This window comes from Falco rusticolus, chromosome 5 (assembly GCF_015220075.1).
Source record: "Falco rusticolus isolate bFalRus1 chromosome 5, bFalRus1.pri, whole genome shotgun sequence".
NCBI classification, from domain to species: domain Eukaryota; kingdom Metazoa; phylum Chordata; class Aves; order Falconiformes; family Falconidae; genus Falco; species Falco rusticolus.
The window spans coordinates 12,350,478-12,362,645 of record NC_051191.1 but is presented as its reverse complement, the minus strand read 5'-3'; the positions used below and the strand labels follow the sequence as shown (position 1 = coordinate 12,362,645).

Genomic DNA, 12,168 nt, shown 5'->3' with positions numbered 1-12,168 from the left:
GCTGGCCTGGACTACGTTAAGTCAAGGGCAGGATGCTCTCTGTCCTCTTGAGCAATTGCATCAACAGGTGTTTTGTTTATACATTACACCTATTTATTGCTTCAAAACTTTTCTTACTTGAGCACCTGAATATACCTCCTACTGTTTAGGCCAGGCATACCTCACCACTGTGGGCTGTGGTTTAGGAGACTTAGAAGTGTTTAATAGTGTAAGTGAATATTTGAGTTGCTTATCTGTTGTCAGGTACTGAGTTTACCCTGGGCTAAATAATCAGCGTTTAGAGAGATTATTTTGAAGCATTTTTTTTTGTCTGATTTCTGCAATGTGACTTAGTCTTAGTTATGTGCTATAACATTATCTCAACATCTTTTTTTTTAACAGTTCAAAATAAACCAATACAAAGAAGAGCTCTTAAATGCCTTGCAGAAGAATTGTCATCCTTGTCTATGCTTTTTTCTATTAGTTCTGCATCTTTGCTCTCCATGTTTTCTTGTATGTTTTTGTTCAGACTGAATCTGAAAGCATATATTCCCATAGCTGTAGTAAATAGAATGTCTTGAAAAATTATATTTCATTGTAGGAATGGATTGCAATTCCTTTAAACATGATTTCAAAAAATCAACAAAACACAACCAACCAGCTCTCAGCTATTAATGTAAATATACATGTAATAATTGCTTCTGTTTAAAAAAAAAAAAAAAAATAGATCTGTTTCACCGTGACTGAAAGCTGAATAACAGAAAAATGGATATTCAGCATATTTTAGTCTTGTAAAGAAGCAAATCTCTTTATGCACCTTTCAACCACCTAGGCTGGGGATGTTACAAATGATAGGTAAATGAATCGGCTTGCTCTTATCTGGGTCCATGCAACTACTAAACCTTCCAATTGGCTTCTCTTGGAGTGTGAGGTCTGAAGTAGAAAGAAGAGTCAAGAAGCTTTATATACATACATATTTACACTTCCCCTTTCATGCTGTGCTTCTTCCCCTTTTGATGTCTTCCTTTGTATACTTTGAAATCGCTTGTCTGAAATATGGGGATCTGATCAATATGCCTTACAGCTGAGACACTTTTTATTTTTCCATTTATTTTAATTTTTTATGTGTATATACACACACACGCCGAGTTAGAAAAGCCATTTATGGCTGGGCTTGTCGTGATGTAAATCATAGCGTAAACCTTCCCAGGATGTTCAGCCCAGTCTGCTGGAGTACAGGAAATGCCAAACTGGTGGTTAAAGTGTACATAAAAATTCTTATTTCAGTAACCTAAACAACCTGTGTTTTTTGACTTGATGAGAAAACCCTGCCTGTAAGCAGATGTAGGACAGAAGACAGACTGTTAACTTTTTGAAATGACTAGTAGTGTAGCTGTGTTCATAAACTTTGTAGTCCCTTTTCCATAATCACGCTCCCAATTCCAAGATCGTTAATCATGGACTGTTGGACAACAGCCATGAGTGACTAGCATCTCTAGAACACAGCTTTAAACAGAATGAATTTGAAATACTCACAAATGATTTTTTTTTTCCTCACCAGTGGTACAGATTCGACTTGATCTTCTCACGACCTATAAGGACAGCTGTTTTCTTGTCATTTGTTCTAGTCATAGTGTAGCTGGTTAGCTTTGATGGAGGCTCTTTTTTCTTCAGTATGTAAGGCTTATAGAACATAACATCCCGTTTTAATTGCCTGTTTGTTTTTTTTTTTCTAAGAATGGACTGTAGCTGCAAGAAGGTGAATATGGCGAAATACAGTAATCCATTTAGTAACACTAGTGCAATGTCAGTAGAATGTGCATCATCTTGAACTGCTTAGTTAAACCTGTACTGTGGCATCATGTCACGCTACTGTCTGATCACGGGAGGGTAAACTAATGCTTTAATTTTGGTCTGGGAAGGTGGAATTAAATATGTCAGTAATATGTACTTGCTTTTAATAGACGTCTTCAAAGACTTATTTAATTTGGCAATAACCTCTTTCCAGTCCTGCTATCGCTGCAAACTGAACATGAAAGAAGGTGACCCAGCTGTCTACGCAGAACGTGCTGGATATGACAAACTGTGGCACCCAGCTTGTTTTGTCTGTTGCACCTGCAGTGAACTTCTAGTAGATATGATCTATTTCTGGAAGAATGGTAACCTGTACTGTGGAAGACATTATTGTGATAGTGAAAAACCCCGCTGTGCTGGATGTGATGAGGTAGGAAGTATACCAGACCTTTGTTTTAGCACACATTTGCTCCCATGAGAAGTGAATATGACTTAGTAAAGTATTTCGGTGTAGGGACATGATGTCTGTCCTACAGCTTTCACCAGTTTTAGCTGATCATAGTTGCAAGGAACTCAAACTGATACGGACACTCAACTTTGAGAAAGATCCATAGTTTTGCTTTGGGTTTGATGGGCAGTTTGTGTGGTCTGCAGGGACATAAGATGTAATACATGAGTACAAATTCTTCTATGAAGTCCCAGTTACATAGCTGTTTGTGGAGGGCACTAAGTGGAGGACCTTGCCAAAGCACACCTTGTGTGACACACAGTGAGCAAGCAGCCTGCCTGGAGCCTGTGGCATCTATGGGCTCTTCATAAACAAAATGGGGACTTTTGGGAAACGGTCAAGTAAGTGAATGCCTTTTGTTTTTGTTGTTGAAATTACTTGAAATGGTGGAATCGTGCGTGAGGAGCTCCTTGGAAATTACAAGGCATCCTGAGGCTTTATTGAAAGGAATACTATTCAAATGACTATATCAATATTTGTTTGTATCTTACTTACAGCTAATATTCAGCAATGAATACACACAAGCGGAAGGTCAAAGCTGGCATCTGAAACACTTCTGCTGTTTTGACTGTGATTGTGTTTTGGCTGGGGAAATCTACGTAATGGTAAATGACAAGCCAGTCTGCAAACCCTGCTATGTGAAGAACCATGCTGCGGTAAGACCCTTACATGTGTGTTGGCCTTGTGAAAGAAGGGAACATACATCTACGGAGCTTGAAACTCGTATGTAACATTGGGAGAACATACGAGTTTCAAGCTCCGTAGATGTATCTGAAGAGTACAAGTGGAATGTAAGCTTAGGCTTAAGTCAATTATCTTTTTTTCCCCTTTGAAAAAAACACTTTGAATCTACTAAATACTTGTCTGCTTTTATAAACTTGAACAAAAGCCACTGGTGGGAGGAGGCTGTTTTGAAAATATCTTTGCCAGTGGTGAAGCAGGATTTTGTAACAGGAGGAGTAAAGTAGGTGAAGATAGTAATGCTGCTAAACATGTAGTTTGTGTCTATCTTAGTTCATTGTGACCAGTGGGATTCAACTTCAGCTAGTGGGCTAAAAGCCTGTAGGCAACTGCAATCTAGGTGCTTTCTTTGTATTTCTAACCACATGAGTTATAAAGGACAGTGACTGATGGGATAAAGCTAGAGATTTGGGAAAGGCTGGTAGTTCTTGATTCCTAATTACGCTAGGAACTCTAATCAGAGATGAAGGTCCATTCATATCTACCAATTAATTGGCTGTTAGTTTGGAGTTTGATCTAATGTGCATCTAGACTATTCATGTACTCAATGGAGGGGAAAATTATTATCTCTAGCTGGCAGTTAATAATCCTCTGAGGTTGGTGTGAGGAATTATCTTTTGGAGAGGCTTTTCTTTCTCTTAAAACATTAACTTCCTTTAAATATAAATGTTAATTTTTTGACAACCAGATTTTAAGATAAATTACATCCAAGACTTTCTGGTAACCTTTAATCCTTTGGCATTGCTTTACAGCTGCCAATGCACAGGAAGATTTGTAACTAATCTGTAGTATAGGGGTTAATACATGAAGATCTGTGCTGTTTGGCACAACAAGCTTTTATCATTATTTTGGCATTGGGAAATCCTAATCATCATAACTGTCTACTAACTTCTTGTGTGTGTTTTATTATTTTGTGTTGTCCTCAGCTCCATTCTGTTTGGAAACTCTGCTTTGAAAATAAAGGAAAATCAAAAGCTGGAGAGTTATTTCAAAGGCTTTTTTAACACCTGTCTCATCCAAAAACATTTTAAGAATTCTAGCTTTTACTGGACTTGTATAGGATGTGTGTGCCTCATTTAACTTTTGTCTTGTTTCTAAACAGATCTGCCAAGGCTGTCATAATGCTATAGATCCAGAAGTTCAGCGTGTGACATACAACAACTTCAACTGGCATGCTACGCCGGAATGCTTCTTGTGTTCCTGTTGCAGCAAGTGTCTAATTGGCCAGAAGTTCATGCCGGTAGAAGGGATGGTCTTTTGCTCAGTGGAATGTAAGAAAAAGATGGTGTCTTAAGAGAAGATTCACACAGAATCAAGCATTGCTGTGTTCCAAAGGCTCTTGCATTTCTACTGTAAAATATATAGTATCAGGGCATTTAAAGTTATTGAAAGTATTAAATACCATTTTCCCAAAGATTTTTTTTTTCATTACTAAAACTTGCTATGTAATCTCTGTTTCTTAGCTGTAATAATACTTTCTTTTTTGGAATATTGTTCCTGAGTCTAAAGTCAAATAACTCTGTATCCCAGAAATGTAAGAAAACTGTGTTATGAACTATATCCACTTTAAAGGAGGTCTTCACCGTGAAGGATCTTTTTGCTGTGTCTTGTCTAATGGAAGAAGAAAATGTGAAAATGCTCCAATTTTATTTGTTTTGTATGATAAATGTAACACTTCCACTTTTGGATTTTGCTAATTTATCGTTCTTGTAGTTTCCCTGCTTTCATCGAGCACTTTACACAAAATGACCAGCTTTACTGCCACATACAACTTTGTTCACTAGTCCTCAAGTATGCACAAGTATGCAGGGAGAAAGAAGCTTAAAAAAAAGTTGCCTGTAATTATTTGCTTGTTGACACACAGGTTCTTGAGGGGGGATAGTGACTACTCACATCTAGTTTGTAAAGTGACCATAGCAATAGAAAACTGTGTTGGCTGGTGTGTGTTTCTTTGTTCATGTCTGGAAAAGCTTTCAGTTTATGAATATTGAAGCTACTTTACAGATATTTGGGGCAAAGTGGCAGAAAATAAGGGGGAGGTCTTGCTCGGACTTAAACAAAAAAAAAATCCACCACCATTGGTGGGTGTCGCTCTTAGCTTTTCAGAACTCACTTTTTTTTTTTTTCATGAATGTTCTTTTCATAAATTGTGCCTTCTATCAGAGGGATGTGGCACACAATACTGTATACATTTCCAAGAATGTAATTCTGCAAAACGATCATACATTGTGCTTTTAATTTGTAAGTTCTTAACCAAAGCGCATAGTCTTTCTGAGAAAACTTCCGGTGGGGGGGGTTGGGGGGCCAGCGGGCAATCACAGCTATTAGCTTTGCTTGCTAGATAAACCAAATGTGTGGTGCTTTCTTTCCCCCCTCCCCGAGAATTACAGATCTGCACCAAAACTTGTTAGTTATCTTTATGCCAAACAACAGCAAATGAGGAGTCTTTGACCTTAAAAAAAAAAATAACAAAAATCTATGCAAGTCTTGTGTTCAGCTCTTAACTTTGATGGTGGCTGTATTATAACACTTCTAAATAAAATTTAGTGTTGTTCACTTAAGTTGTCTATTAGTTCTGTTCTTGTTGAATCTCCTTGAGGGGGGGTGAAGAGGAGGGGAAATGTTTCCATACTTCTTGAGTTTGGGTTGTTGCTTTTTTGTTTTGTTTTATTTAATAATGTCAAAGCTGAAGTCCTGTATTACTGTAAAGTGCTTATAGCTGCAAAACAATGGATCTTGTTCCAAGAAATATGCAACTTGAGAAATCAGTGTGGATTTGCTTTTTGGTCACACAAACTATGGTTCTCATTTCTATTTTAAGATCTAGCACAGGAGGTTTTGAATTCACACAGGTAAGCTAATGTGCTGAGGAAATAGAGTACTGCAAAAATAAGGCACAGGTGTAAGGTACTGGAGCTTGAGAACAAGCATTAAGGAGATTTTATGCTGTCACTGCCATAATAAAAATATTGGCAGTTAAGTGTTGAGGCTTTTTTTTTTTTTTTCATATTTTTTGGCTGTTTTGTCAGGGAGGTCCCTTTGGATCTATTATCTTAGTAAGCTAAGAACAGAAGCTGGAAGCTTTTGTGTATTTCTGTAATAAAAGTACGTTACAGATGCAATTTTGAGCTCAAAGTACAGCAGTTGAAGTTCTGTGCTTAAAAGTAGAATGCTGTTGAAGAAAACCTTATAAGCACTCATTATAACAGTATATTTTTCAGAGAGTTAACTGGCTGGAAGAAACAGTCTGAAGAGGCACTTAGCTAGCTCTATTTATCATACCACTGCCAGAGCGATTTTAACTCTTCAAACATTAAGCACCAAATGAAGACAAAGATTCACAGCAGAAAGCAAGTTTGGCTTTGTCACTATTGGCATGTGTAAAAAGGAAAACCTTAAATTTACTTTTGGGATGTAACTTTCTGTCTGTCTTCGCTTTATGTTCTGTGTCGCATTTTACGTGGCTACTGTGACAGCATAGGTTGTTATGACTCAAAGTTTGAGGTTTTTCAGGGTAGAGTTCTGATTTTAGCAACCGTCTGTGAAGAACAAGTAGAGTTATACAGTAGAACCATTAACAGTAAGGATTAAACAGACGTGGGGTGCAGCTTAAGCACCGAAGGTGCAGCTAAGGGTGCCAAAGAGCATGCCAGACCTAACTGGGAGATCTGGGAACTTGATACTTGATATTTTTCCATATGGCAGTAGCAGTCAGCCTTTTCAAAGAACGCCTAAAATTACCAGTTTTCTGTCCACTTACGCTTCTAACACTCCATGAAGTTTTGAAGCTTGCCTAGCGCCCAGAAATTACAGACAGGGTGCAATGCAGTTGAAGTTATTGGTAAACCCTGCATTATTCTCATCTTGTTGATAACCTTAGCTGGAGCATCTAGGTATCACCTGTTGGTTGACTGCTGAGCTCAGGCGCCCAGGAGGCCCGTTGCACAAGCATTGCACGAGCATTTCAAGACTGCCTCTTCCATGCCCTGCGAGCAAAGAAGGTCAGGGGCACTCTGAGCATGTGTAACTAACACTGCTTTTCAGGAGGTACAGGTGTTTATGCACATGACAGGATTTTAGCGCGCTTATCCTTTTCTAACCACTTCATGTTGTAAAGCTTGTGTATATCACTCCAAACATAAGTGTATTGGAGTCTTTACACTCTGGATGAAAAAAAAAAAAAAAAAAAAGTGGTTAATGCTATTGTAGCTCTTATGGTACAAAGAACAGCGTTTTCTTTATTTTTTCATGACTTAGTGCTACAACAACATGTTTTATGTCAACTCCAGGCAAAGCATTTCCTTTCTCTGGGAAGAGTTAAAGTCAAGGCCAGCTCAGTTCTATCTAAGAAGCAATTTTGGAGGACACCTTAGCAGACAGACACAGTTAGCTTTGGATTTCATGAGACTGTTACTACCATTTTATGGTCCAAATCTAATACTGTCTTTTATGTAAGGAATAGTTATCCTGTGGGTCTGTAAAGTCCAGGCTGGCAAAGTCTTTGCAAAAACTTTAGAACAAACCCAAATAAATGTGTCTTTCAATTAGTTACAGAAGCTTATACATTGTCGGAATAACCTATAACTTCTATTGACATTGGGATTGCATCTCCAGCTTATTATGATTATACATGTGCTAGAAAGAAAAGAAAATCTTACTTTAAACAGCTTTTTGTATGTATATTTTATCTCTGAAAATTAATGTCTGTGTCTTAAAATACATGCTAATGAGCAATCAACACAGCGACTTCCCCTTTTGATGCAGAATCCTAAGTTTTGAGAGTTATGGAACACAGTTGATGGTGTGAAGTGAAATTCTCTGGTTTTGTTGAAGTAATGACCACTAGCACAAAACTACTTGCATTCAGGCCAATTTGAGGTGCTTGGAACCTCTAGACCATCCGTTCCCAGAACTGGTGAGGTAGGGGTGGCAGGGTGGTAACTCTTGATTTGACAGCCTCTGCCAAGTTTAGCATGGGTTTAGGATGCTAGAGCTAGCAATGGATGGCAAAGACAAGGTTGCCCATCCAGGAAAGGGTCAACAATTCAACTGCAGCAGGCTCTTCAAGGGCACAGGGGCATAATGGCTGACCTGTAAGAACAGGATGAAGGGAGCTAGCATGAGGTTGCAGCAGTTCAAGGGCAGGGACTTGCTCCAGCAGTTTGAGAATTCATATATGATGTCCTCAGGTCCTAGGTGTGGTCTCCCACCACAGCAGAGCCCTATAACTTGTGGCATTCCAGTGGAAAACCATCACAAAAATCACCTCCACAAGAGCAGTCCACTGAGTCACTGAGACCAATGTGGTCTTCTCCTTCTCCAGCCCAAGCAAAACACCGTGAGAGAAGATTCCAGTCTAGTGCACAGCACATCAATATACATGAATGATTTTGTGTGTGGTGGAAAAGGATGTGATAGGCCATAAGAAAGTCTCTTGCTAGGCCTCCACACCTCTTTGTGTGTCAGGACTGTAGCATGCCCTGTTTTATCCTAGAACTGACAGGAACCCAAGCCTGCTGCTGGTGTAAGGCCTGCTGCTCACTTACTCGCCACACTCCACTGAGCACAAACAATTTCAGTACAGTTTTCTGCGTGAAAAATGAGGAAGGTGTGTTCACCCTCTTTTGTATCCCTGGGTGAGTGAAATGTTTGCTTCCAGAAGTGGAAAGTCTGGGTTCGAGGTTGTCCTCAAGCATTTCAGCTCCAAATTGTGCCTCGCAGCTGGGAGAATGTCCCAACCATCACGCTGTGGTGTCAGCTCGGGGCAGGCACTCTTCACGCCAGCTGTTGGAGGTAGGCCATGGCAATTCAGGATATCATAGTCAACGTAAACTACACATGAGGCAGTCAATACCTGGGTTTGAATGTTAGCTGGAATACACTATTAAAGTTGTATCGCCGTGTCATTACCAGTCAGCAGTGAGTAGCATCACACAGAACTAGATTCTTGATGTTTTCATGTAGAACGAGATTTTGTCTTAAAAGGAGCTGCTTGCTAACGGTATCAAGTTGGAGACTCTGACAAAGGTTGTAAGTGATCAGCCACCTTCATGTATTGCACCTACTACCCTACCGCTTCAACGTGCTAAGGCCAAAAGGCTAGGGTCAGGACCTTCTGAGTCTGCCTTTACTCAATCCGTCAGTAAATAAGTAAATTGAGTTTATTAATTAAGTAAAAGGCTTAAGAATGATACCTAATAAAACTGAGTGTACTGCCAAAGAGATCCCAGTAATAGGTGTTGAATGGAAAGCAAATCATCCAAAGATCATCAACAATCCAGGAGAAGCGAAGAGAAAAATATTCAGTCAAAGTACTAAAAATAACATGTTCATTTTTTCAATGTCTTTATTAACAAAATTATGAAGAAAGGAGCTTTAGGGAGCAAAAGTCTGAAACCAGCTGAGCCAGGACTAGACTCAGACTGTAGATTGCCACCCTGTGTTCATTCACTGCTTCAATCACAAAAGGTGAGGCAGGTATTTCTCACCTGGCACTGGTGAGCACCTAGGTGTACCTGCTGCCCTGTGCCACCACCAGCGCAACAGTGCTGGGTTTTGTGACTGCTATGAGCAATCACAATAAAATGTAACAGATCAGAGTTTCCCCAGCTGCCTCCCCTCCAAACAAGTGAAAAAATGACCCAAATCAGAGAACGTTTCTGCTACAGATTAAGCCCAGCATTGTTCAGATTTGGCTTCAAGCCTAGCATTTTTTTAGAAAACTTTTGCACCCCGTTTATGAGAAAATAGTCAAGTTTCATATATTTGTTAACTTCTCATTTGTTAAAAAAATACAGCATCACAATAAAATATCAAGATTATTTATTGGTTGCCCTGGAAGAGTTATTTACATGAATCAAGACTTGAGAGCAGTCCCATGATGTTCTGCAGTTACCCAGCAGATGCCGTCTGTGCAACGCTGAGCACACGTGCTGCATCCACAAGGCAAGACCCTGGGAAATACTCTGCAGGGAAAAAAAAAAAAAAAAAGTTTTGAACTGAAAGAGAAGAGATGTTCTGAAGGTTTTAAGAAAGGAATAAGATGAGGAAGGGGATGTAAGTCCAGGAGTCTGTGCAGGAGTTGAAAACAGCGTGATCATGAGTTTAGATAGGAGGAGGAAGCACAAGGGAGGTATTTTAGGATGCACATGAGTAGGAAAAGGGGGAATAAAAGTGAAATAAGCCAGGGGAAATAATGCTGAATCATGGAGGCACCCTGGAATAATTATGACTTAGTATGAAAAAGTAGAAAACTTAAGGTGGCGAAGGGCAAAAGAAGGAAAGTTGATGATGCCATTTAATTGCTATGGGTAGAAAACAGACCATGAGCTTAGGGAAAGCCTGCAATAATCAAGGTTGCAAGATAAGGAGAAGAGGACAGGTGGTGAGCAAAGGTTGTTCTTCAGCAGTAATCCACACTCCTAATGATGCATGATTATGACATGATTAAAGTTGTGCCCCATTTAAATAAAAAAGCAAAATGTTTTTTTGTGTGATAATAAGCTAATGTTCTATGCTGAAGTCTGCTGTCTGAACCTGGCACTTCCTAGGAAGCAGATCTGATTCCTCAGAATCAGATCAGAAGTGAAACACAGGGATAGCAAGAGAAGATACTTTGAAAAGTCTGAGTTGATCCCTATGTTCCCAAACAAGCAGAACACTGATGTCCATTTAAACTTTTCCAAAACCTAAGGGCATCCAGGCCAAGTGTTTATGCACTAATAACAGTTAAGCAAAATAACAGCGAAACAATCACCTTTCTTTTAACTGTCAATTCAGGGTTTGAGGGCTCATAACATCCCAGAAAGATTTAAACTGAAGAGAGACCTCTGCAGTTCATCTAGTCCAATGCCCGGCTGAAAGCAGGGCAGACTTCATGGGTAATACCAAGTTGCTCAGGGCCTTGTCCAGCCAAGTTATAGTCAACAACCTGCTTATTCCAACAATGGGGGCAACTGAGTTCTTTATACCACATAGCCTGCTCTGGTTTTCTCTATTGCATGTCACAAAATTGTACCCACCAGGTGCTATTTCTCCCTCTAGCTGAGATCATTGCTTCGTTGTGTTTTCCCAAATTAAGCCCAGATCCCCTAGTAAAGAGGTGCAGCTGGATCCTGGGACTGGGAAGAAGCATTCCCGAGTACTTGAACCAAAGCAGGTTAGCTCCCAGTGGTTTTGTGATTAATTGACAGTCTAGTAGTATTATATTAAGCTGCAGCAGGAGTTTATCCCTTACAGACTTAAGAGAATTTAATTGGGAAACCATACTTATAAATGTATTTACGACTTCTATCCAATTTAATTGGGAAACCATACTTATAAATGTATTTACGACTTCTATCCTCATCTGCATTTGACTAGGCAGCAGAGACTCCATACAGGCAAGAACTCCAGTCTGAGGTTTTTCTGCTGTTTAATACGTACACTCTGACTAAAGCATTTCCCATGGTCAGGGAATTCATTAGATGTCATTTGCCCATGTGAAATGTCTCTTGTCTTTTAGAGGCAGAGGCTCAGCATTAACAGACAAAACTTGTTTTGCAAGTTTCCAAAAACTTGTGGGAACTTAATATTAGATCTCCATCCCTCTGCCAAATTTGGCTGAGGTTACAGAAGAGACTCATCTGTCGCTTTCTCACATGCACCTCCTACACTGAAAATGCATCCACACATGACTCAGTCTGAAGAGTCTTTCCGAAAGTACCTTAACTAGCACTTTAGTGTGGTCTGCACCCATTTCAATCTGACACTAGAAAGCTTCAGAACAGGCTGAAAAATCCGTGTTGAGAATTTTCAGCTTTTCCTACCGGTGTGTTTTGGTGGGGTGACTCTCTGTTCAGCATGCTGGTTATTCTGGCATGAACCTTTTCTGCATTTCAAATTCTGGACCTAAAAATGACAAGTTCTGACAGCTAAGTTTTAGGTACTGACACCTTTATGTGGTCTCCACATGCAAAGAAAAGACTGAGATTTTGTAGGAATTTGAGTCAATGGAAGCTATTGAGGCTCAACTTTCCTCAGTTGAGTGTAGATATTCATCAAAGAAAATACATTTAAAAAAACCCAACAAAGCTTAAAGTTCTGGTTGAAACAAGCTGTGAGGCATTTTTAATTAATAACTTTGAAAGTGTGTTCAGGACAGAAAT

At 39.5% G+C, this 12,168-nt stretch overlaps 1 protein-coding gene and 1 long non-coding RNA gene across 3 annotated transcripts in view; one reads left to right on the top strand and one right to left on the bottom strand.

The window, feature by feature from the left end:
- Positions 1-5,583, top strand: part of TES (testin LIM domain protein) — a 28,722-nt gene extending 23,139 nt beyond the window's left edge. For both annotated transcript variants that reach the window (XM_037389593.1, XM_037389592.1), the window contains exons 5-7: positions 1,988-2,203; positions 2,779-2,937; positions 4,125-5,583. In XM_037389593.1, the coding sequence (XP_037245490.1) occupies positions 1,988-2,203; positions 2,779-2,937; positions 4,125-4,316 (567 nt within the window). In that variant the 3' untranslated portion in view covers positions 4,317-5,583. The remainder of the gene's footprint in view (positions 1-1,987; positions 2,204-2,778; positions 2,938-4,124) is intronic.
- Positions 5,584-9,827: 4,244 nt separating this feature from the next.
- The window catches only part of LOC119149104, a 31,722-nt gene continuing 29,381 nt past the window's right edge, over positions 9,828-12,168 (bottom strand). The window contains exon 3 of the long non-coding RNA XR_005104573.1: positions 9,828-9,987. This is a non-coding gene — a long non-coding RNA (uncharacterized LOC119149104). The remainder of the gene's footprint in view (positions 9,988-12,168) is intronic.